Raw genomic sequence first — 25,512 nt, forward strand, 5'->3', positions numbered from 1 at the left:
TATTCTAATGTGTTTTGTCTGGGGTTTTTTGGTTGTTGTTTGTTTTTTTGATTTTGGTTGTTTCAGATGGGGAGATAAATCTCATCTCTGTTACCCTGTTTTAGCCAGAGTGTTAAAGTTCTGTAAAAAGATAACTTGAACCTCTAGTTACTTAAGAACTTAAAGGTAAGTGTTTGTAGGGTTAATGTATTTTTTCTTATAGGTTCAACTTTTAGATACAAAAAGACAGCTGGATACTGAGACTAATCTTCATCTTAACACAAAAGAACTGTTAAAAAATGCTCAAAAGGAAATTGCTACATTGAAACAGCACCTCAGTAATGTGGAAGTCCAGCTTGCTTCTCAGTCCTCACAGAGAACTGGTAAAGGTAAATAATTAAGTAGGCTGATAAAAAGTACCTCTTTAGGTTTATAACATATCCTGTAGATAAATAGCCTATTCTTTGTGGATACTAGCAAAAGCTTTAAAAAACAAAAAACCTTTATTGTTCCTATAGTAAAGCTCAGTTTTCCACTTAGATTAATAAATTTGCAGACTTGGAAGACTCAGAATAGTTGTACATATGGCAGCTGACCAAGATATGCTCTTAGTTTTCCAGTTATTGAAACCATTTTACTGATACTTTAAGAATGTTTCTCTTGTGGAGGGTTAATATTTGAATTTTTAACTCTCGCTTTCGAGATGAGGTTATTTGTTGAATTTGTAATGATATGGCTCACTTACAGAAATAATTGATTGGCTTGGTCTCTTTTAGAGCAACATTTCTAATCTTTGCTCATTGATAGCCGCAGGTAAAAGATTTGTCTCATTAGGTTTTGCTTCTCTTTGTCAATACATTATTTCAAATGCAAAGCCATTGTGTCCAGATTTTCTACATGGTTTTATTTCTTAATAGAAGAGAAATTTAAAACATAAGTATATATGTGTATATGTGATATATATAGTATATATATATAATTATCCAATACTTCTTTCTTGTTATCATATGGTATGAAAACATTCTTTCTAATCTGCAATTTCTTCCTTTTCCATGAATTTTAGAATGAAAATTGCACTAAATGATGAAGGTGTAGTGTTTTGGAATAAACAGCGTTTAAATAAATTAAGAATGGTAATTTCTGCAAGTAACTGTCTCAGTTTAGTGGAAATATTTTGTATTCTCTTTTTAAGTACCTTTTTTTAAAAAAAATATTTGTAACAGCAAAGTTCTTTTGAAGAAATAACATACTGACAGTAACCTGTTTTTATTTTGGTATTCAGTATGGGTTGAAATATACTTTTTAGGTAGTTAACTACTTATTGCAGCCTTAATCCTAACTTCACAGTCAGGATTGATAACAGTCATCTCTAATATCTTTTAAAATGTTCATTTTAAGAAAGCTGTTAAACCTTTTAGGTCAGCCTAGCATCAAAGAAGATGTGGATGACCTTCTGAGTCAGCTAAAGCAGGCAGAAGAGCAGGTGAATGACCTGAAGGAAAGACTCAAAACAAGCACTAGTAATGTGGAACAGTATCGTGCAATGGTTACTAGTTTGGAAGAGTCCCTCAACAAGGAAAAACAGGTATATACAATTTTGAAATCGGTTGGCATGCACTTATTAACTTTTTTTTTTAGGTTAGGTTGTTGCTATGTGTAAGGCACTGTGTAAAAGTATGGATTTGACTGACATCATTGCACTTACCTCTTAAGAGTGCTTGAGTCTAATAAGCCAAATAAAACAAACAAAAAGATCACACAAAATTTGTGAAACATGAAAACTGTATTGCTGTAGAAAAGGTATAGATGAAATGTTGATGTGAATGGGAGGTAGGTGAGATTATTTGTCTTTTGAGTATGCATAACTTCACAGGAGAGAAGGCATTTGTGTCCAGCCTTGAAAGAAAGCATCATTTGGATAGTTAAAGGTAGGAAGTTATTCCACGTAGAAGGCACCATCAGCCAGGATAAAAAGGCTAGTTAGTGTGTTGCATTTATGAAGTGAAATAGTGAGGAATATAATTATAAACGTAGTCAGGAGCCAAATGTGAAAAGTTTTCAAGTCATACTAAATTATACGTTGTAAGATTATTGAGGCATTGATTTTTTTCCAACATGTCATAACCAGAATTTGCTTTAACTAGAAAGATTAACGTAATAGATTGGAGGGTATGAAGTTTGTTTTGGAGGCTATAGCAATAGACTAGGGCCACAGTTTTAAAAGATCCTTTCGTGGCTGGCATCACGGAAATCAAAATATGTGGGGAGAAAAACCCCTTTCAGTGGTAGAATGGACAGATTTGGCAAGTGGATATGAAGAATGAGGGGAAAATGAAAATTGGAAATTTCACTTCAAAAGAGAAAAATGACCAGTAAACAGGTAGAGAGGTAAATTATGCATAGTTTTAAGTGATGTTTTTGAACTCTTGAATCCGCATTTGATGGATTTTTTTTAAAAAAATACGAGGCAAACATTAATTTTAGTATTTTTTAAATTTAGTTTAGATTTAGGGAAAGTAACTGTATAATTTTAAATATGTATATTCTTTGTATCTTATTGTTTGGTTGATGGCGAAGGTGACAGAAGAAGTACATAAGAATATTGAAGTTCGCTTAAAAGAGTCAGCTGAGTTTCAGACACAGCTGGAAAAGAAGTTAATGGAAGTAGAGAAGGAAAAACAGGAACTTCAGGATGACAAGAGAAGAGCCATAGAGAGCATGGAGCAACAGGTAAATTAAGTTATTACCATATCAATCACTTTTTCTATGGTAAGAATTTAAATTCTTTTAACTAGCTCATCAGCTACTATTCAGTTCATCTCAACAGATATTGAATGAACACATACCCAACAATTTTAGTTTTAAGTTTTACTCTGTACATCTGTACATGTTTCCTTTTGGATATTTAAGACTACTTTATGGTACTAGGTATCAGTGCTGCTTTTTAGAAGCCTCTGCCTAAAAATTGACTTTTGCAGATAGTAATATGGGGTCAACATAGACCTGCAAAATTTGTCCAGTAGATAATATCAGGTTATGACTATTTTAAATTTAGTAAGAAGTCTTTGGGCTACTTGTATTTTGAAAAATCTATCTTCAGTATTTTTAAAGTAAGTTTGCAATTAACTCTGGTTTTAATCTTGTTCTTCTGATTTAGTTATCTGAGTTAAAGAAAACACTCAATAGTGTTCAGAATGAAGTACAAGAAGCTCTTCAGAGAGCAGGCACAGCTTTGAGTAATGAGCAGCAAGCCAGACGGGACTGTCAGGAACAAGTAAGTGTCACTCTTAGAGCCAGTTATTGAGAAGTGAGCTTTGATCTTAGGGAACAGTTCTTGGAGTATATTAATGCATTTTGGGGATTGGTGGATCTTACAAAAATGCAGGTTTATTTCCACTCTTGTGGAACTTGGAATAACATCAGTTAAAAAGTATAGATGAAGGCTAAAAGTAAACACAGGTTTCCCCTGCTGTCCAAAAGTAGAAAGTTCCTATGAAGCCGTGTGTAAACTGCAGTGTCATGAAGTGAAGAAACAATTATCTTAGGACACATCTTGCTAATGGAAGCACAAAATAAATTGAGATAAAGCACAGATGCTCACAGACACAGTTCAAAGCTCTGACAGCTTGATATTGAGATTCTGAGTGTAGTTCTCAGGGAGGGAGCTTGGCGGTGCCTCTCTTGCTACTTGGGGTGCACACAGCCTCTATAATGGCTCCTGCAAAACAAACGCTGAACACTTTTCACTTTTCTCCTTTTTTTGTAAAAGCAAAAATGCTCTTTGGATTTCTTTTGGTTAGCAAAAACAGACGCTAATGTAGGTTTTTCATAAAAGCAAAGTGGCATAAAGCAGACTTTCAAAAAGTAGGAGATACCTGTAGAGCAATATCCATTAACAAAACAAAGTTGATAAATGGGAAAAATATAGAAAAATAGGAGTAGGAGATTACATGTGTACTTACTTTCACTTGCAAACATTCTTTCACTATTGTAGTCCTTCACTAATTCTGGTTGTAAAGCTGTACTACAGACACGATAGAGATACTTTTCTCAACAAAACAATTTTAGTACCTTTTTAATGCATTACTGAGCTTACACAGATTTCTATACACCACTGTTTATAAGCTTTAAAAGTACAAAACCACATTATTTAAGTATACATACAGCATGCACACACACATATATGTGATACTGCTTTTTATGATTTTTTATGAACAAGAAATGGTAAAACAATTCAGGAAAATGGGGATTATTGAAATGGTAGAATGGGAAGGAAAGACATGTAAGGATATTGGAAACATTCTCATTTTTATGTTTGGTGGTATATTAATAGCCATTCGTTGGGTTACTATTCTTTATTGCTTACATATTGCTTATATACATAACATGTATATGTATCAGGATTACTTTAAAAATGGAATACAGGGGAAAGTGCTTCAAATTGAAGGTAAATTAGACAAAAATGAATTGTCTTTGGCTTATTGCCAAACAGCATAATATTGGAAATTAGAATCAAAGAATGTATCCATTTTTCAGTACTCAAATAGATTATTTTCATTTACCTTCATTCACTTTGTGTATATATATGTATTTTATGTAACTCAGTTATATTTAGTCTTTTTTTCATAAAGGCTGTTCTGAGTTACTATATCATCTTCTTAAGTTTCATTCTGAGCAGATGTTTAATATTTCATTAAATAGATAGTGTGATTTTTTTTTAATTTTTTAACATCTTTATTGGAATATAATTGCTTTACAATGGTGTGTTAGTTTCTGCTTTATAACAAAGTGAATCAGTTATACATATACATATGTCCCCATATCTCTTCCCTCTTGCGTCTCCCTCCCTCCCACCCTCCCTATCCCACCCCTCTAGGTGGTCACAAAGCACCGAGCTGATCTCCCTGTGCTGTGCGGCTGCTTCCCACTACAGTGTGATTTTTAATCATTCTCCTATTTTGGTACATTTAGAGATTGTCTTCACTTTTATTATTTTAAATAATACCATGTGCATCTTTTCAAAGACTAGCTTTATGGGTTTTTAATCATCTATGTCGATGGGGAAATAATTCCTTTCAGGCTAAAATAGCTGTGGAAGCTCAGAATAAGTATGAGAGAGAATTGATGCTACATGCTGCTGATGTTGAAGCTCTACAAGCTGCCAAAGAACAGGTTTCCAAAATGGTGTCAGTGCGTGAGCACTTGGAAGAAACAACCCAGAAAGCAGAATCACAGTTGTTGGAGTGTAAAGCATCTTGGGAGGAAAGAGAGAGAATGTTAAAGGTATTATTGTACATCATAATCATATTGTACATCAGAATGTTTAGAGAATTGAAAGTTTTTTTTAATGTACATTGGAAAATCTGCTATTATGATAGACTCTTGGATTATAGGATGAAGTTTCCAAGAGTGTGTCTCGCTGTGAAGATCTAGAAAAACAAAACAGATTACTTCATGATCAGATTGAAAAATTAAGTGACAAAGTCATCGCCTCTATGAAGGAAGGTGTACAAGGTCCATTGAATGTATCTCTCAGTGAAGAAGGAAAATCTCAAGAACAAATTTTAGAAATTCTCAGGTAAATCCAATATATTCTTAATGCTTTTTACTTCTGTGGTTAACAATTATGAAGTGACACTATAAATGTATAAATTAGACAAGTGGGAGTTACATGATATTTAGGCATAAAGCTCATTTTGTCTCTTATTAGTCAACAAACCCACTATCACCCAATTAGTGATCACTTTTGACATTTAGACATATACCAATTTAAATAAATTAGTTCAAGCTGAATCTAATAGTAAGAACTTGAGTGGGTTCTTTAGAAAATTAATTGTCTTTTGGATTATTTTAAAGATAGAAGCCACTGTCTGTAATAAAATATATCCCCCATTATTTTTTAATGAAAGCATTGTGTAAAAATAGTTTTTAAAGTGAATGATTTTTGTCATCTTAGAAATTATCCAAGTTTTGAAATGTTATGTTGTTGGCATTTTTCTATTCAAATAAAATACATATTCTTGTAGATTTATACGACGAGAAAAAGAAATTGCTGAAACTAGGTTTGAAGTGGCTCAGGTTGAGAGTCTGCGCTATCGACAAAGGGTTGAACTTTTAGAAAGAGAGCTGCAGGAACTGCAGGATAGTCTAAATGCTGAAAGGGAGAAAGTTCAGGTATGTATCCTAAGCTTTAAGAAAGCACTTGTTAAATCAAGAGATGAGCTCATTTCAGTTTCTAATAACATAAAATTTAGTTTGAAATAAGCATTCTTTTTAAACGTGTAAATTCATTAAACATTAGTAAACACTGGCACAATACAGTGGTGAGAGACTAATGGTAACCAGACTGACTGGTTTCAAATTCTAGCTTCACACCATGAGATGTGTGCCTTGGATACATTGTTTAACTTCCTTGCTCTTAAACTTCCTTGTCTGTAATATTGGGGTGATAATAATAGTGAGGATTGAGTTAGTGCACATGAAGCGTTTAGAATCATGTCTGGTACACAGTGAGTGCTTAACAAATTTCAGTTATCTTAATTTATTACTGTAGTTTTCATTATAGATTGATAGTCATTTTAGAAAAAAAGGTAGGTTGAAACTGCTACAGAATATTCCTTTCTCATCAGAGGTGCAAAATGTAGTCAAAACAATTGACCAAAGGAGAAAAAAAGATGCTTAGTGAATATGTGATCACAACATAAGCTTATCAACTCCTAGTCCACACTACCACCCAAAGGCTTACTGTTGCATAACAGCTCTACATCTGGAAGGAAGGAAATTAAGACCTTGAATCATTTATCTTCTTTTAACTGATAGTTGGAATGCCTGCTAGAGATAAACCATTGAAACAGGGGAAAGTGAATAAGAACAATTAGATTTATGGGATTTACATTTTCAGACAGAAATTTAAAGTTCCAGAGTTATATCCTATTGAGAAAACAACCCAAATTCAAACATTTCTCATTACGGAAATAATAAACAGACCCTGTAATTCAATGGAGTTAACACTTGGAGGAAAAGAGCAGAATCGGGGTTTCTAACAAAGATTGTATATTCTCTCAGTCTCTTCTGCTTTCTTTGCTGTTCCTTTGGGCTGCAGAAAGGCAAATAATACTAGTAGAAAATGCCCAGCTCAACAAACTCTTACGTATAGTCAGAGGAGAGTCAAGAAGTAACGTACATTATATCAAAACTAATAGAATGTCTACCAAAGATGAACAGTGTAGCACGGCAGTCATGAACCATAGATTTTAAAATGGTGAGGGAATAAAGTAACATGTGCAAAAGATGGATAATTATACTCAATGAGAACAGAAGAAAAGGTCTTCACAAATGAACAAATATTCAGTAAAATTTCTCAGAACCAAAGTGATGAAACAACTGAGTGAAATAAAAAAGAATTTCTGAAAAAGGGGGAAAAAACTGAGGATCAAAATAACATTGTTTTAGAACTATTTTAATTCAGTGTAGCAAGAAAAAGAATAGATACAGAAAGATCTGGATTGATGTTCTTACCTAATGTAAAAACTATTTGTCAGCAGGATTTGTAGTATCTTTTTACTTTCATCTTTTAATTTCCAGTATTTGTTTAAACTCTGTAATTAGCATGAATTACAGAAAAACATGTAAGACTTCTAAGAATTTGTTTTAAAAGTTGACATTTAAATCCTTTTTACTTTTGTAGGAAAGATTAGAACTGGTAGGAAAAGGTAGGTCTTAATCTATTGTTATATGTTGCTATATACATGTTTGAAATCTTTAGGTAACTGCAAAAACAATGGCCCAGCATGAGGAACTGATGAAGAAAACCGAAACAATGAATGTAGTTATGGAGACCAATAAGATGCTGAGGGAAGAAAAGGAAAGGCTAGAACAGGATCTACAACAGATGCAAGCCAAGGTTTGTAACTTACTAATGAAGAGAAGAGGCACGTTATTTTTAATAGTATTTTAAATAAACTCTCACATCAGGTATTAAAAAAATACTGGAACTATTTTCAGGTGAGGAAACTGGAGTTAGATATTTTACCCTTACAAGAAGCAAATGCTGAGCTGAGTGAGAAAAGCGGTATGTTGCAAGCAGAGAAGAAGTTATTAGAAGAAGATGTCAAACGTTGGAAAGCACGTAACCAGGTAAGTGCAGTTAAACCCATTCCAAAATATGGAAACACGTTGATTTAAAATAATAGGGTAAAACTTAAGGGGATAAAAATGTTTGATGAGCTAGTGGAAAGTATTATGCGTTTATCAGTAAAAGTCTAATGTGTAACCTCTACATACGTGACAGGCATTAAACTTATAACTCAGTTTTTAAAGTTTTGGTTATGTTTTGTATTTTTTTTAAAAACAGCTAATTTATTTACTTGGATTCCAAATTTAGGCTTTTGCTTTATCTTTAAAATGCTTTGGTATGTGATAAATGGATTTATGTAGTTTACTGAATCACTTTAAGAAGACTTGTTCACTGACTGCTACCTTTTTAGGAGGGACAAAACCATATAGTATAGTATGGTTAGAAACGCCAGCTCTAATAAATGAATTTAGTAAAGTAGCAGGATACAAAATTAATGCACAGAAATATCTTGCATTCCTATACACTAATGATGAAAACTCTGAAACAGAAATTAAGGAAACACTCCCATATAACACTGCAACAAAAAGACTAAAATACCTAGGAATAAACCTACCTAAGGAGACAAAAGATCTGTATGCAGAAAACTATAAGACACCGATGAACAAAATTAAAGATGACACATATGGAGAGATATACCATGTTCTTAAACAGGAAGAATCAACATTGTGAAAATGACAGTACTACCCAAAGCAATCTACAGATTCAATGCAATCCCTATCAAACTACCAATGGCATTTTTCACAGAACTAGAACAAAAAATTTCACAATTTGTTTGGAGACACAAAAGACCCCGAATAGCCAAAGAAATCTTGAGAAAGAAAAACGGAGCTGGAGCAATCAGGCTCTGTGACTTCAGACTATACTACAAAGCTATAGTAATCAAGACAGTGTAGTACTGGCACAAAAACAGAAGTATAGATCAATGGAACAGGATAGAAAGCCCAGAGGTAAACCCATGCACATATGGTCACCTTATTTTTGATAAAGGAGGCAAGAATATACAATGGAGAAAAGACAGCCTGTTCAATAAGTGGTGCTGGGAAAACTGGACAGCTACATGTAAAAGAATGAAATTAGAACACTCCCTAACACCATACACAAAAATAAACTCAAAATGGATTAAAGACCTAAATGTAAGGCCATACACTATGAAACTCTTAGAGAAAATTATAGGAAGAACACTCTATGACATAAATCACAGCAAGATCCTTTTTGACCCACCTCCTAGAGAAATGGAAATAAAAACAAAAATAAACAAATGGGACCTAATGAAATTTCAGAGCTTTTGCACAGCAAAGGAAACCATAAACAAGACAAAAAGACAACCCTCAGAATGGAAGAAAATATTTGTAAATGAAGCAACTGACAAATGATTAATCTCCAAAATATACAAGCAGCTCATGCAGCTCAATTATCAAAAAATAACAACCTAATCCAAAAATGGGCAGAAGACCTAAATAGACATTTCTCCAAAGAAGATATACTGATTGCCAACAAACACATGAAAGGATGCTCAACATCTCTAATCATTAGAGAAATGCAAATCAAAACTACAGTGAGGTATCACCTCACACCAGTCAGAATGGCCATCATCAAAAAACCTACAAACAATAAGTGCTGGAGAGGGTGTGGAGAAAAGGGAACCCTCTTGCACTGTTGGTGGGAATGTAAATTGATACAGCCACTATGGAAAACAGCATGGAGATTCCTTAAAAAACTAAAAATAAAACTACCATACGACCCAGCAATCCCACTACTGGGCATATACGCTGAGAAAACCATAATTCAAAAAGAGTCATGTACCACAATGTTCATTGCAGCTCTGTTTACAATAGCCAGGACATGGAAGCAACCTAAGTGTCCATCGACAGATGAATGGATAAAGATGTGGCACATATATACAATAGAATATTACTCAGCCATATAAAGACACGAAATTGGGTTATTTGTAGTGAGGCAGATGGACCTAGAGTCTGTCACACAGAGTGAAGTAAGTCGGAAAGAGAAAAACAAATGCCGTATGCTAACACATATAAATGGTTCTGAAGAACCTAAGGGCAGGACAGAAATAAAGACGCAGACATAGAGAATGGACTTGAGGAAACAAGAAGGGGGAAGGGTAAGCTGGGACGAAGTGAGAGAGTGGCTTTGACATATATACACTACTAAATGCAAAATCAGTAGCTAGTGGGAAGCAGCTGCATAGCACAGGGAGATCAGCTTGGTGCTTTGTGATCACCTAGAGGGGTGGGATAGGGAGGGTGGGAGACGCAAGAGGGAGGAGATATGGGGATGTATGTGTATGTATAGCTGATTCACTTTGTTTTAAAGCAGAAACTAACACACCATTGTAAAGCAATTATACTTCAATAAGGATGTTAAAAAAAAAAAGAAATGCTAGCTCTATATTCAAACAAAAGGTTGGGAATTGGCCTTACCACTTACTAGTTACGTGATTTGTGAAAATGAGGACATTAATCTTTCTGAGCCAATTTTCCTTATTTGTGAAAATGAGGACATAATACCCCTCTTCATGTTACAAAAATTAAACAATACATGAAGCAGTTCACACAGCACCTAGCACCTGGAAAATGCTCTAGGGAACCACTCATATCTGAAGAGGACTATAGAATTTTAGAGTGCATTTATTCTTTTTTTTTAATCAAACAAGCAATCTGAAAAATCAAGAAAGGAGGATAATCTGCCCAAATCTAGATACATTCCTGTTAAATTATGATGCCTTCTTTCCTAGTTAATGGAATCAATTATTTAGGATTATCTTCATATTTTTGTTTAGATTGTAATACATTATGACATTTTTTCCCTTGTATGTGTCACTTTAATGAAATTAGGTATTTAATATTAATATTAAAAGCTTGTAGATTCTTTGGATCCCTTTTTTGGCTCCATTGTAACGATTCTGAAATTTTCCTTTGCAGCTATGAAAAATAATAGTGAATGATATTTATTTTATTTTCCCCTTCCATTTTGGCTAAACATCTTAGCTAAACAAAGGAACTAAAGCTTTGATCTTATTTTCTTGTAGTTTGGTGCTTGATCACTATGTATGCAAGTAGCAAATGTAAACACAAATACTCTGATATTTTGTTATAGCACATTAGTTTCATAAAACCTATAAAACCATATTATGCATTTTTGCTGTTGTAGCATCTAGTGAGTCAACAGAAAGATCCAGATACAGAAGAATATCGGAAGCTCCTTTCTGAAAAGGAAGTTCATGCTAAGCGTATTCAACAATTGACTGAAGAAACTGGAAGACTTAAAGCTGAAATTGCAAGGTATATGGAAGAAACCTTAAGTTGTATACAATTCTTGAAATCTTAAAGAAGTTTGTTTCTATTCTTTATGTGACCCCCTAAGTGCTTCCTGATTTTATAAAGAATGGAAAGTGCTGGAGCCCTTATATGTGGCTTTCCTTTTATTACTTTATAGAGCAAAGCAAGCAGTAATTTAGTTTTATGCCTTCATATATGCATTATTTCTCAATATTTTATTACTTTTTAAAAAACTACATAGTTGGTATGAATCTAAAGCAAACTTTTTAAAATAGTCAAAATGACCTTTGCAAGTAGATTTATCTTTTATTTTTTGGGTTAACATATATTCATGAATCTATTTTGAAAGTTTTTAATAAAGTTTTTAAATGAACTTATAGTGAAATATTGCCTTTTAAAGATAAATGTAATATTAAAATTAATGTTTCTGGTTTACCTCTTTTAAGCTTCAATGTCCTTTGTCCCTGTCATAGCCCCTATTTATGTGATACTTGATAAGCTTACAAATTTTTGTCATATTTATTCTCTTATTTTTTTCATAACAGTAGTCTGGCATTTTAAATAGGAGAGATATTACTTAATTTTAAAGTTGAGGAAGCTAAGATTCAGAAAGGTACCCAAGCTTATAAGGTTAGTAGCAGTTAAACCCATGTTCTTAATTCAGGTCATCTGATTTCAAGTTCTTTTCATGATAACAGTACAGGGGTTGGCAGACTATAATCCACAGGTCTTTTTTTGTACAGCTGGAAGCTAAGAATGATTTTTACATTTTTTAAGTGTTGTAAAAAAGGAGGAAGAGGAACATGTAACAAACATTGTATGTGGCCTATAAAGCCTAATATACTTACTCAGCACACAGTAGAGTGGAAAGAGTATAGATTTTGCTATCAGACAGATGTGGATTAAACTCTGTATACCAACGCAGAGTAAAAGTGTGCATGTTACTTGACCATTTGTAGCTCAGTTTTTCTCATCTCTAAAATGGGCATGTATGACATATAATAAGTAAATCAGATCTTTCTAAAGGACCACAGGCTCATAAGTTAAGGAATTATCTTTTGAAGTGTGTATGGTTTTCTTAGAATTTTCTAAATAAAAAACAGACTAAAGCAACACAATAAAAATGTAACTTAAAGGATTTTAAAATTTGGAAAGTTCCAAATATTTAGTCTTTCTCCTTTACCCCATTTTTTTTGCTTAGATCAAATGCATCTTTGACTAACAACCAGAACTTAATCCAGAGTCTAAAGGAAGATTTAAATAAAGTAAGAACTGAAAAGGAAAGCATCCAGAAGGACTTAGATGCCAAAATAATTGATATTCAAGAAAAAGTTAAAACTATTACTCAAGTCAAGAAAATTGGGCGTAGGTACAAGACTCAATATGAAGAACTTAAAGCACAACAAGATAAGGTATTTTGAACTGGTTTTTTTAAAATATATTCTTCATATATATATCATCATTTTTTGATATACACAGTTTTGATATACACAGTTTACACAGTTTTATGTATATATTTGGATATATGGGTGGATATATATTTGGATACATATATAAATATTTGGATAACTTAAAAAACCTTATTCATAATTTTTAATTATTGGTTTTTAGATTCTAAGCAAGGGTAAGCTTATATGTGATATCTTTATTTGGTTTAAGATTTGCTCTTGGGGCTTCCCTGGTGGCGTAGTGGTTGGGAGTCCGCCTGCCAATGCAGGGGACACGGGTTCGAGCCCTGGTCCGGGAAGATCCCACATGCTGCAGAGCAGCTGGGCCCGTGCGCCACAACTACTGAGCCTGTGCTCAAGGACCCGTGCTCTGCAACAAGAGAGGCCACCGCGATGAGAGGCCCGCGCACCACAACAAAGAGTAGCCCCCGCTTACTGCAAGGAAGCCTGCACACAGCAACAAAGAACCAACACAGCCAAAAATTAATTAATTAATTAAATTAAAAAAAAAAAAGATTTGCTCTTTAGTATGTCCCAAAATGAACTATAAATTCATATAGAGATAGTAGTAAATGCTAGATATTTTAATTCAGTTTCCCAATTTCAAATATTGCTCCTTTTCAAAACTATGTTCTTGTAACTCATTGCTCACTGAAATTATGTATATCAAAAAATACTTGTTCTTGGGCTACCCTGGTGGTGCAGTGGTTGAGAGTCCACCTGCCGACGCAGGGGACTCGGGTTCGTGCCCTGGTCCGGGAGGATCCCACATGCCGCGGAGCGGCTGGGCCCATGAGCCGTGGCTGCTGAGCCTGCGCGTCCGGAGCCTGTGCTCCGCAACGGGAGAGGCCACAACAGTGAGAGGCCCGCGTATCGCAAAAAAAAAAAAAAAAAATACTAGTTCTTTTTAATTGATCAGGTTGTGTTACAGTTTTAAATAAGTAGTCTGTGTTAACCACCTACCAAAAAGAATTTTTAAATCCTTGTTTTACTTTGGATCTGAATTTTGTTTTTAATTCCCAGTGGTAAAGAACTTGTATATTGACTTTATTGTGTATTTAGCACGTTAGACGAAAAAACATATAAAGAAAAAATTTCAAAATTCTTACCTCTCAGTTAACCATTGTTAGCACTTTAGTATGCTTTCGTTTACATATGAGTGATTTGTTTTTCCAGATAATTCTGTGTTAAATAATGCATCAGCATTTTGATTAGCTGGTTAATACCTAGTTGTATGGAAAGCCCTAACCTGTTTAATAGCTTACTTTTGGACATTAAAGTTGTTCCATAGAAGATTTATTTATGAATACCCTTAAAAATAAATTTCTTTACGTACTTATGATTATTTTCTTAGATGAATTTGCAGAATTGTTGACTAATATGCAAGTATATTATTACTCTTTGTCATCTTAGGTCATGGAGACCTCAGCTCAGTCTTCTGGAGACCATCAAGAACAGCATGTCTCAGTCCAGGAAATGCAGGAGCTCAAAGAAACCCTTAACCAAGCTGAAACAAAGTCAAAATCACTCGAGAGTCAGGTGGAGAATCTGCAGAAGGTATGAGCAGAAGAGTAGTGGAAGGTGTTGAAGGAATTGTTTTCTTGTTAAAAAGCTAAGGAAATACAATGGAATTTTACTCAGTCATAAAAAGGAATTTTGGAAAAAAAAATGTGTTAAACACTGATACTTTCTCTTATATGGAAAGGTATATATTTTATCCTTTTACTTTGAATGACTTATGTATGTAAATAATACCTAATCATCTTTAAGTGTTCACTTACTTGGTTTGACCACCATTTTATATTTATACTTCCATTTAATCTAAATAAGCAAATTAATAAGTTTTACATTTGAAGTCTGTAGGGCATACAGTTATATTGATTTCGTTGAATTACATGGTGCATACTTTATCTTCCTTTAAAAGACATTATCTGAAAAAGAGATGGAAGCAAGAAATCTCCAGGAACAGACTGTGCAGCTTCAATCTGAACTTTCACGACTTCGTCAGGACCTTCAAGATAGAACCACACAGGAGGAACAGCTGCGACAGCAGATAACTGAAAAGGAAGAAAAAACAAGAAAGGCTATTGTAGCAGCAAAATCAAAAATTGCACATTTAGCTGGTAAGTTTCTGTATACTTTAAGATTTGAACTTGATAGTGAAAGTTGGTTACTTGATTCAGGCTGAAAATTAAATAGAAAAGAAAAGTAAATGCTATTAGATATTTAGGTTTATTTAATTAGACACAAATTACAGCAATTTTAATTTTCAAGTGATGAGGATGTCAGTAATTTATTTATGAAATCTTTCTTAATTGTTAACTGGTAGTAGATAGGGAGTACAGCCATCCTTCTGCTTTACTGTGTTAACTATTACTACCTTTTGATGGTGATCCTTTGGGTCCACAGTATACTGTCCAGAAGCCTTCTGTAAATTCCTAGACAGCATCAGATCTTACCAGCCAAATGAGTTTTCTGTGCCTCACTTCACTGAGGGCCCCTTTAGCCCTTCAGGGAGAATATCATTGTCAAATTTATGAGGAGCCCAGTGCTACAATGCTCAGGGCCTTACTGCACCTTGCTTACCAGTCTGCTAGTAGGTAAATAAAATGCCAAATCAGTTGAGTTTTATCATATGCAGCTTTTTAAATGATCTCTAAGATAGTGCCCCTGGCAACTAATTTCATAAAAGAAGTTTCTTAATTATTCTTGAGTATATGCTGTAGGTTATATGAAATAAAAATTTTATAATTCCTAATATATTAAAATATTAAAGGCCATATGAAAGGGCTCCTGCTGACTAGTTTATGGTAGATCCTTTGTCTTTTTGAGATCTTAGGAAAAGTAAAATGTTTTATTTTGGAGTATATTTTATATTGGAGTAATAAAGCAAATACAGGTAGGTTTAGAACTTCACTTATTGAGATGTGTATCAGAATTATTGTGGATGTTAAAGTTCAGGAATAGAATCTGATACGACTTTTGAGTACTCATTACGCACATAAATGCATTTTATTTCCAGTGTTTGATTTTGATATTAATAGAATCATGTGGTTACTTCTTTAGGTGTAAAAGATCAGCTAACTAAAGAAAATGAGGAGCTTAAACAAAGGAATGGAGCCTTAGATCAGCAGAAAGATGAACTGGATGTTCGTATGACTGCTCTTAAGTCCCAGTATGAAGGTCGAATTAGTCGCTTGGAAAGAGAACTCAGGGAGCATCAAGAGAGACACCTTGAGCAGAGAGATGAGCCTCAAGAACCTACTAATAAGGTAATTAGCTAATTCGGTTTAAGTGACAAATCATTTTTGCCCTGTGCATTTTACTTGAAGATGTCTGGTGATTTAGGAGCCTTTGTCAGACTGAATTTTGACTAAAACAGGTATATAGAGAGAATTAACAAGTAAAATAATTTGATGGCATTGTTTAGTGGACTCTTGTGGGATAGGCACAGTAATCCATAGTTTTCTTTTTACAGGTCCCAGAACAGCAGAGACAGATCACGTTGAAAACAGCTCCAACTTCTGGTGAAAGAGGAATGTGAGTTTTGTTCTTTGACAGTCTGTTTGCAGTCTGTTCCCTGTTTTTCTTTTAAAATACGGGAAGGATCTAGTGATCTTTGGGGAGAAAAAATAAAAATATGTAACTAAAGAGCCATTTATCCTGTGCAAAACTGCATCATGTAGTTGTTGAGATTTTTTTTTCCAGAAATCTACTTTTCAGTATACTTTCAGTCCTATCAGATAGGTAGAGCTTTGTGACAGAGAAAGTGTCTTTCACCTTTTAGTTTGTGATTGACTTCTAAGATAGGCTACTAATGTTCCCTGTGATGTTATATGATACAAGGATAAAAGACTGAGCACAGTTGAATACTTTCTACATTGTCAGGATGCACCACTGCAGAACATTTCCTGCAGTTTTTAATGCTTAAGTTCAAAACCTCTTCAATAAGAGTTTTGTAATATTTAGTGAACAAAAAATGTAGAACTATACTGAACTGTCTCTTTAATTTTTTTTCTAATCTGCCAAAGGTCTACCCAAAGCAGTGTTAGGAAAACAGAGTTAATAAGGTCTGAATGCATATTAAGGGCATAATTATTAGACACTCACTTCAAGAAGCATATGTGCTTTGCTTTTGATAGAGTATATGTATTTTATAAGGAATATTTTTAGTAATTTTTTATGATTTATTATTCTTGCATTTTCCCCTCTGTAAGTGCCAGCACATCAGACCCTCCAACAGCCAATATCAAGCCAACTCCTGTTGTGTCTACTCCAAGTAAAGTGACAGCTGCAGCTATGGCTGGGAATAAGTCAACACCCAGGGCTAGTATCCGCCCGATGGTTACACCTGCAACTGTTACAAATCCTACTACTACCCCAACAGCTACAGTGATGCCCACTACACAAGTGGAATCACAAGAAGGTAAGTAAAATAATAACAGGTCTGATTGAACTGTTTACTTAGATTTATTACAAGAAGATGACAGTAACTTCAAGGATAAATGAGGCTTCCACTAAAGCTAAAGTGAGACATCATGTAAAAGTGGGCATTTAATATTTTCAGGTGTATGCCTCCTGGGATACTTGTTAATGTAGCATATTTCCTCCCTCCCTTCCTTTTTGCTTTTTGTGTTTTGAAGCTAAAGAAGGAGAGAAATACACCCCTATAAGTATATGGCATGCTTTTCCAGGACCAAATTTTTTACCTCTATTAGCTAAGAAGGATGATATGAAATCCACTTTAGAAAACCATATTAAATCACTGGTTCAACCCAAACATCAACTTCTTCCCTGATAAACTGTCTGACCTTGTAATTGCTTTCTGCACTTTCTTCCCATATAACTTTCTTACTCATTACAATAATTACAGCCACATTTTATTCAGTTGAATACATGTTTTTTTATTCCGCTAGATTGAGCTCCTCAAGGGTAGGAATTTGTTTCTCATTGTTTAATCCCTTTACCCAACCCCAAGATAGGTGTCAGTAAAAGTTACTAAATACAATTTTCTTAGATCCTTGTCTTAACAAATGTTAGAATTCAGTAAACTAAGTGTTTAGAAATATATAACATGTATATATGCTGTGAAAGGACAGAATATTTTATTTGAACTACATTCAGTAAAATAATTATGAGATATATTACCAGTTAAACTTAACAGTCATTTTATATTAGTTGAAAACAAAATGATACTTAATAAAAACTTATAATTTGACTTTGAGTTTCTTAATGTCATTTTATTTGGTCATCATTTACATAGAATAATAGATGCAAAAACAGTTTATTTATTTAATTCAGCCAACAGTTTACTGCACACTCTATGTCTGTCACATAGGCAATACAAAAATGCATAATACATTACTTTTACCCTCAGTGTTTTTTGTCTAGTGAGTGGAAGAGGTACATGTACATAAATAACTATGCAAAATGTCACCTATAAGAGAATAGGGAAGGACAATTCCAGCTTTGGTAAAAGTAGAAAACTTAATATATTAAATGTTTTAATTATTTTTCAGCCATGCAATCAGAAGGGCCTGTGGAACATGTTCCAGTTTTCGGAAGCACAAGTGGATCTGTTCGTTCTACTAGTCCTAACGTCCAGCCTTCTATCCCTCAACCCATTTTAACTGTTCAGCAACAAACACAGGCTACGGCTTTTGTGCAGCCCACTCAACAGAGTCATCCTCAGATCGAGCCTACAAATCAAGAGCTATCCCCAAACATAGTGGAGGTGGTTCAGAGTTCACCAGTTGAGCGGCCTTCTACTTCCACAGCAGTGTTTGGCACTGGTAAGATTAATTTTAAAATGAGGTTAGAGTAGACCTGTGCATTTATAGTTTCTTGAGTATAATACATAGTTTGAATATTCTTTGTACCTACTTGTTTTCTACCAGGTATTAAAATGGATGACGATATTCCTAACATCTTATTTTATGTTTACTGCTGACTTCTATTTTAGGTCACTCGTTTTTGTCATTAAGATCTTTCTTCCTTTCCAGTTATTTTCTGACTAATTTTAAAGGTGATACGACCTGAAACTTATTTTATATACAGTTGACCCTTGAACAACACAGGTTTGAACTTCGTGGTCCACTTAAATGTGGATTTTTTTCAATAGTAAACACTACAGTACTATACATCCTCAGTTGGTTGAATCTGCAGACACGAAGGAATGGCTGATATGGAGGGCCAGCACCCCTAACCCCTGAGTTGTTCAAGGGTCAGCTGTAACTTAATACAAGTCCTGAGAACTAAAAGATATCTAGAAGAAGATTAAGTAAGAATTTTCAAGTCTAAACATACAAGGAAAATTTTTTTATCCAAGGAGTCCTGGGTTTTATAAATTATAAGATGGCCCTATATAAGCTTTGTGAGTAGCAATCCTATATCAGTACAGTCACAGTGAGTCAGATGCATTGTTGTAGAAGTTGGTTGGCTTTATTAACCAAAGGTTAAGACCATTGATTCAGAGCGTAAATTGCTCTTTGTTTACACATAGATTAGCAGGAACAAATTATGTTGTTCTGTCCAAATTTTTACGTTTTTTTTTTTAGTTAAATGACCAAGATATTTTTTAAATTAACTTTGTCTAAATTGAGTGATTATCACGCTCTAATTCAAGGTTTAAATTATGTAATTTCAAAGTTTCGGCTACCCCAAGTTCTTCTTTGCCGAAGCGCACACGTGAAGAGGAAGAAGATAGCACCATAGAAGCATCAGACCAGATCTCTGACGATACAGTGGAAATGCCTCTTCCAAAGAAGTTGAAAAGTGTTACACCTGTAGGAACTGAGGTGTGTAAAGATCTTTCTGTTTACTTTTACTTCTACCGATAGACCCAAGATATTCTTTCAGTTACAACATTATTAAGAGAATGGACCTTTTGGGATCAAAATCCAGAAAACTCTCTTGTTGAACTTACTGTAAAATTTCCACTGAAAACCCAGGTATTGTTGCTGTCGCCAACACTGTTTTATATTCTTTGAGTATGTTTAATTGAATTAGTCCCCATTTCAATTTTTAAAACACAGTTACGAAAACATAGGATGAATTCCATTTCAATTTTTTTTTTAATTTAAAGAATAAGGAAGTTATAGTCTCATGGGAATTTTAAACTGGTACCTGCCATCTTTTTCTCTGATTGACCAAAATGGTATTCCTTTATTTTCTTTTGTTAAAGATAAGTTGTAATGAATTGTTTTATTATCAAGCATTGAGACTACTAAATTAATTTCACTTGCATATATTTAATTAATGTTCATAAACCTTATTTTGTATATACCAAAGAGGAATGTGATTGTTTATATTTTATAAGTAAATATAAGTGAACATTTCTGATGTACAGCTTCATAAAATTACAGATTTAAGTTTTGTTTTATTGGGAGAACTCACTTACCAGGTGATGCTTCATCTAGTGAACTGATATGGTTACCACACTTGTATGTCATGATTCAGGAAGAAGTTATGGCAGAAGAAAGTACTGATGGAGAGGTAGAGACTCAAGTATACAACCAAGATTCTCAAGATTCCATTGGAGAAGTAAGTAAAACATACTTAAAGTAAACAAATTATTGCTTTTAGTGAATGAAATGAGCTTTGACAAATTGAAATATTATTTGGACTTCTGTTTTCAATTTGCTGCTTTTATGTTTAATGAAATATTGTTAGAATTACCAATGCAATTGCTGCTTTACTTCTAATTAGTATCCTGCCTTCTAAACTTTATTAAAGCAATGTTTTTGTTTATAGTTAGCATAGATTTTCCAAGCTAAGGTTGTCATGAGTAAAGATTACCCACTCTGTTTTATTTGGAAGGATGAGCTGGTTGAGCCTTGAGTTAATCCATAAGTGCCCCATTTGGTATCCTTTGTTGCTCCCCTCTATTGCTTCCCTTACTGAATTAAAATAATCTGTGAAAGGAAACGCATTTGTATACCTCTTCATCTTTTGAACTCACATTGAGGCTTCTCCAGAGGCAGCCTAACTAATGGGAATGCATAGACTCTGAAATTACAAAGCTCTGGCTTCTGTTCCTAACTCCACCACTTAGAAGCTGTGTGACTGTAAGCAAGACATTAATTCTCTCTAAGCCTCAATTCTGTCATAAGATAGCATAATTTTTAGTTTTGTAGAGTACCTAAAATAGTACCTGCCACATATTAGGCACTCAAATTATTGCTTTTCTTCCATTCCTCCGCCCTACAAATTGAGAGTTCATAATTTACAGTAATTCATATTTATAGTAATATTATAATATTAGTTAACACAGCTCATTATTATATGCCAAGTGTGGTTCTGAAATATTTGCATTTATTAACTGATTTAATCCTCATAAGAAATCTTGCAACAGGGTTCCCTGTTTTACAGGTGAAGAAACCAATGCCCAGCTAAGTCATGCACCCAGGTTTTCATAGCATTGGAGCTAGGATTTGAACTCAGGCTGTCTGGTTTCCATTTGTCTTGTTAAGCTTGAAACAGTACTTTCTGTCTGGATAAATTTTTAGGATCATTTTATTCTAAAATTATTTTATCTGTATAAAATAAATGAATTGTTTCAGGCTAACCATAAGTAACCATAGATTGCAAGTAAATGTTAGTTTCTTAGATGCATTAATTTTGTAAGTTAATTTTTTCCGTTTTCCTTGGTTAAGAACAGAAAACTAAACCTCCAAGATGAATATGTAATACTCTAAATGACATCGATTTTGTGTATATTTCAGAGCAGGTCATACCTGAAGAGCATAATAACAATTTTGAAATAAGATGTGAATTTCTATGTTATTGCCAGGCTTGGTTAAATTATACTGAAATCTTTTGTGCAAAGCTTTTTCTTGAGATTGGCAAAATTGTCTGTGACTCAGAAGTGCCTTTGGGCTTTCCATTTTGTCTTCTTGCACTGTCTACTTAGTGTGTGAAAGTGTAACAGTTCATTTTTCTAATTTTCTGACAATGAAGCAGATGTTCTAAGTGTTGCTTTTCTTGAAATAAGCATGTTAGTTTGTTACGCTTTCGGTTATACCATGACTTCCTCATATTTTCCATTACAGTAAACATCTTTATGAATGATTTAGTTCATAAGACATTGTTTCTGGCTTGTATAAAAGAGATTTTGGAATTCCCTGGCAGTCCAGTGGTTAGGGCTCCTCGCTCCCACTGCAGGGGGCATAGGTTTGATCCCTGGTCACGGAACTAAGATCCCACATGCCGCATGGCATGGCCAAAAAAAAACAGATTTTGCTGAGTGCTGAACTAAAATAAAAAGTAAACGTTTAACTTTTTATAGTAAATATCAAAAAATAAAGTTAAATTGCAGTTTATTTCAGTAGCTAAAAAATGGAATTGTGAGGAAATAGATTAAGGGAAGAATTATTTTTACGTCTGGTATATCTTTAATGCAGTTTAAAGGCTTAAGATAGAGTTTTGAGAGGGGGAGAAGTATTTTTATAAAAAGACAGTTATAATAGTTTGTTTATTTAGTGTGTTTTACACAGTATTTCTGATTTGGGGAAAATTTTTTGTCTTTTTTAAAATTATATGTTGCAGTTCCATGGATAGTCTTCTTTCTGCCTTTGGTCCGCACTGTTAACTAACCATGTTGGCTGTTGAGCGCTTGAAATATGGCTAGTCCAAACTGGCATGTTCTTAAGTGTGAAATATACATTGGATTTTGAAGACTTATTACAAATTTTAAAATGTAGGATTAATAATTTTTATATAGGTTACATGTTGAAATAATTTTTGGCTATATTAAATTATTATTAAAATTGATCTCACCTGCTTTTTTTTTTTTTTTATGTGACTGCTAAAAAATTTTAAATTCCATATGGGAAATGTATTGTGGCTCACATTATACTTCTGATGGACAACACTCATCTACAGTACCACACTGGTAGATTTGACACATATATACATGTGTGTCTACATAAAGTATTTTCTCTCTTTTTTATTGGAGTATTACCCAGTGGGATTTATAATAATTCTTCTATAGGAAGACTGTAAAGAAACTCAAAGCATTTATTTTAAATTAATTCTGCTTTCAAAACCGTATTTTTAAAAATAAAATTCTGGTAGTCCGTAAGTATTCTTTAGCCTTTACTTATATCTACAGTATGTCACTGATAGTTTTAAGTATACTTGACTTTATTTATTTGTTTGTTTATTCATTTATCTTTTGCTTTTAAAGGGAGTCACCCAGGGAGATTATACACCAATGGAAGACAGTGAAGAAACCTCTCAGTCTCTACAAATAGACCTTGGACCTCTTCAATCAGATCAGCAAACAACATCATCACAAGATGGTCAAGGCAAAGGAGATGATGTCATTGTAATTGACAGTGATGATGAAGAGGAGGAGGATGATGAAAATGATGGGGAACATGAGGTAAATTTGGATTTGAAATCATGTATTGTTTTAAACTGCTGGATGAAATGCTGAAATCCTTGGGAATACTAATGCATCAACCAGCAAATTCTGATTCCCCGTCACTTTAAATAGATTATTATGCTTTTCTTTTATCCTGATTAGTTATGCACTTAACATTTTGGATAGAACAAGTGATGGAAAATCTCATTTTTTTTAAAATGATTACTGAGTCCTTTAGGATTTGTTAGATTAATTAATCTTAAATCTCACTGATAAGTGACTATAGACTTAATTGTAAGCACTGTGGTTTCTGGAAATAAAAAGGTTTTTTTTTTTTCTTGTGGGGCCCTTATAGTTCTTTTCAAAAGACTGTCATGATAATTAAAACATATTCTAAGTGAAACTTGGCATTTTATTTTGGGAGTTAATCATTGACAACTTCTCATTTTTAGATTCTTTTATTAATCAATGTTTTTTGAAAGCTTATAGCATAGTATAATTTCACCATTTTCTTATTCAATGCCACATTTTAAATTTAGAATTAAAGTGGACCACTTGACATTCTGTGGACATCTGGGAGCTTTAATCTTTGAATTGATCTCATATGAATAGTTAGAATTCAGAGTTGATTATTACTGTACTAATTCCAGTAAGCTTCACAGTTTTGATACTTGCTGCCACTGAAGTAATCCCATATAACTTTCAGGACAACTCCTGTATCCTGGTCAATAATGAATCACTTAAATTTCTGACCATGGTATCACGATATGCAGAACACGTGTACCATGTCCTAGATCTTTATTTATACTTGGGGGTTTTTTACTAGGATTATGAAGAAGATGAAGAAGACGACGATGATGATGAAGATGACACAGGGATGGGAGACGAGGGTGAAGATAGTAATGAAGGCACTGGTAGTGCAGATGGCAACGATGGGTATGAAGCTGATGATGCTGAGGTAAACTGGCTAGAATTTTGACCATCAGTTTTCTTTAAGAACTTGCTTAGTATTGTTTTTCAAGAATATAAAAAGGCTTGTATTCTCAGAATGCTACAGCTTTTCTTATCTTTGGGTTTTTGTTTGTTTCTACTGTGGTTTGGTTTGGTTAATTATTTTTTAAGGTAACTACTTGATTTATTTGCATTTAGCATTCATGTTTTGTTTTTAGGGTGGTGATGGGACTGATCCAGGTACAGAAACAGAAGAAAGTATGGGTGGAGGTGAAAGTAATCAGAGAGCAGCTGATTCTCAAAACAGTGGTGAGATTTGGTTTTGTTTTTCTTTCTTTATGTTTTGTTTTGTTTTTTTAGTCTCTTTTTAATTGAACACTTTTAATATTTTAACCTGATGTTTTTTAAACTAGGACTGCACTTAATTATCACATAGGTAATAAAACTTGGTTAATAAACTGGCAAGCAAAAGATTGGCTCTTGTTCTTGCTTTGTCATTATCATTCTCAGAAAGTCTACTATGTTTATATCTAAAATGTAGTCATTATACTATTTTTTCTACCTCATTGGTCTGCTGTAAGATTCAAAAATTTTAAATCTATAAAGCATTATAAATGCCATGTGTTGCTGCTGCTGTTAAGTAGAAATTTAAGTCAGGGACTTCTAATAGTAATGGCAGTTCACAACCAGAAGAGGTCAGTCTAATCAGGCTACATGTTTCAAGATTTGTGGGTGTAGGAGTTTTGCAGTGTTGTCCAGTTTTCCAATGAATAAAAGATTTTTTCATCAATATAGCACACCTTTTGTTAATTCTTGAAAGGATGAGTCCTGGAGGTCAGCTGAACTGTTATAGGCAGTAAAGAATTATGGGATTCATAGAAAATAATTTTATTTTATAATGGTTTTAAAATTTTTTTTTTAAAGAATTGGTGATCGTCTAGTATGCCATTCTGGTTTTAACAAATACTGAGCCAGAATCATTAATAGTAATATAATAAAAACTTTATATATGTAGACTAGTGGGAAAACAGTATATCTGAGTTTCTGTGTAGGCCTGTATATTTAAAAGTGCAAATTGTATGCTCATTTGAATTAAAGAAAGCAAAGGCAGGCAATCTTTTCAACTTTTAATTGTTTAAGAGAAAAATAAACTAATGAATACTGAACCATATAATGAAAATAGTGTTGCTTTTTAAGGGAGATGAGCTAAGGAGAGAGATTAATTATAATAATTTACGTTTTCTAAAACATTTTATGGATTTAAGAAACACCTTTTTGTGTCACATAATTGGGTTATAAAGGGAAATTTTTTTGCCTCTTTAGGTAATATCACTA

General features: G+C 33.6%; 1 protein-coding gene across 1 annotated transcript in view; it reads left to right on the forward strand.

Moving 5' to 3' along the window:
• Positions 1-25,512, forward strand: part of TPR (translocated promoter region, nuclear basket protein) — a 64,713-nt gene that overhangs the window by 26,946 nt on the left and 12,255 nt on the right. Inside the window, exons 22-43 of the mRNA XM_029228935.1 lie at positions 203-368; positions 1,398-1,564; positions 2,557-2,709; positions 3,137-3,253; positions 5,059-5,262; positions 5,373-5,557; positions 6,006-6,153; positions 7,745-7,882; positions 7,984-8,115; positions 11,285-11,415; positions 12,614-12,824; positions 14,274-14,417; positions 14,785-14,983; positions 15,927-16,132; positions 16,339-16,400; positions 17,078-17,286; positions 18,380-18,652; positions 19,509-19,657; positions 20,319-20,402; positions 23,047-23,244; positions 24,053-24,184; positions 24,396-24,486. Coding sequence (XP_029084768.1) covers positions 203-368; positions 1,398-1,564; positions 2,557-2,709; positions 3,137-3,253; positions 5,059-5,262; positions 5,373-5,557; positions 6,006-6,153; positions 7,745-7,882; positions 7,984-8,115; positions 11,285-11,415; positions 12,614-12,824; positions 14,274-14,417; positions 14,785-14,983; positions 15,927-16,132; positions 16,339-16,400; positions 17,078-17,286; positions 18,380-18,652; positions 19,509-19,657; positions 20,319-20,402; positions 23,047-23,244; positions 24,053-24,184; positions 24,396-24,486 — 3,499 coding nt within the window. The remainder of the gene's footprint in view (positions 1-202; positions 369-1,397; positions 1,565-2,556; positions 2,710-3,136; positions 3,254-5,058; positions 5,263-5,372; positions 5,558-6,005; positions 6,154-7,744; positions 7,883-7,983; positions 8,116-11,284; positions 11,416-12,613; positions 12,825-14,273; positions 14,418-14,784; positions 14,984-15,926; positions 16,133-16,338; positions 16,401-17,077; positions 17,287-18,379; positions 18,653-19,508; positions 19,658-20,318; positions 20,403-23,046; positions 23,245-24,052; positions 24,185-24,395; positions 24,487-25,512) is intronic.

This window comes from Monodon monoceros, unplaced genomic scaffold, assembly GCF_005190385.1.
Source record: "Monodon monoceros isolate NGI ecotype Baffin Bay Population unplaced genomic scaffold, NGI_Narwhal_1 Super_Scaffold_18, whole genome shotgun sequence".
Lineage (NCBI taxonomy): Eukaryota > Metazoa > Chordata > Mammalia > Artiodactyla > Monodontidae > Monodon > Monodon monoceros.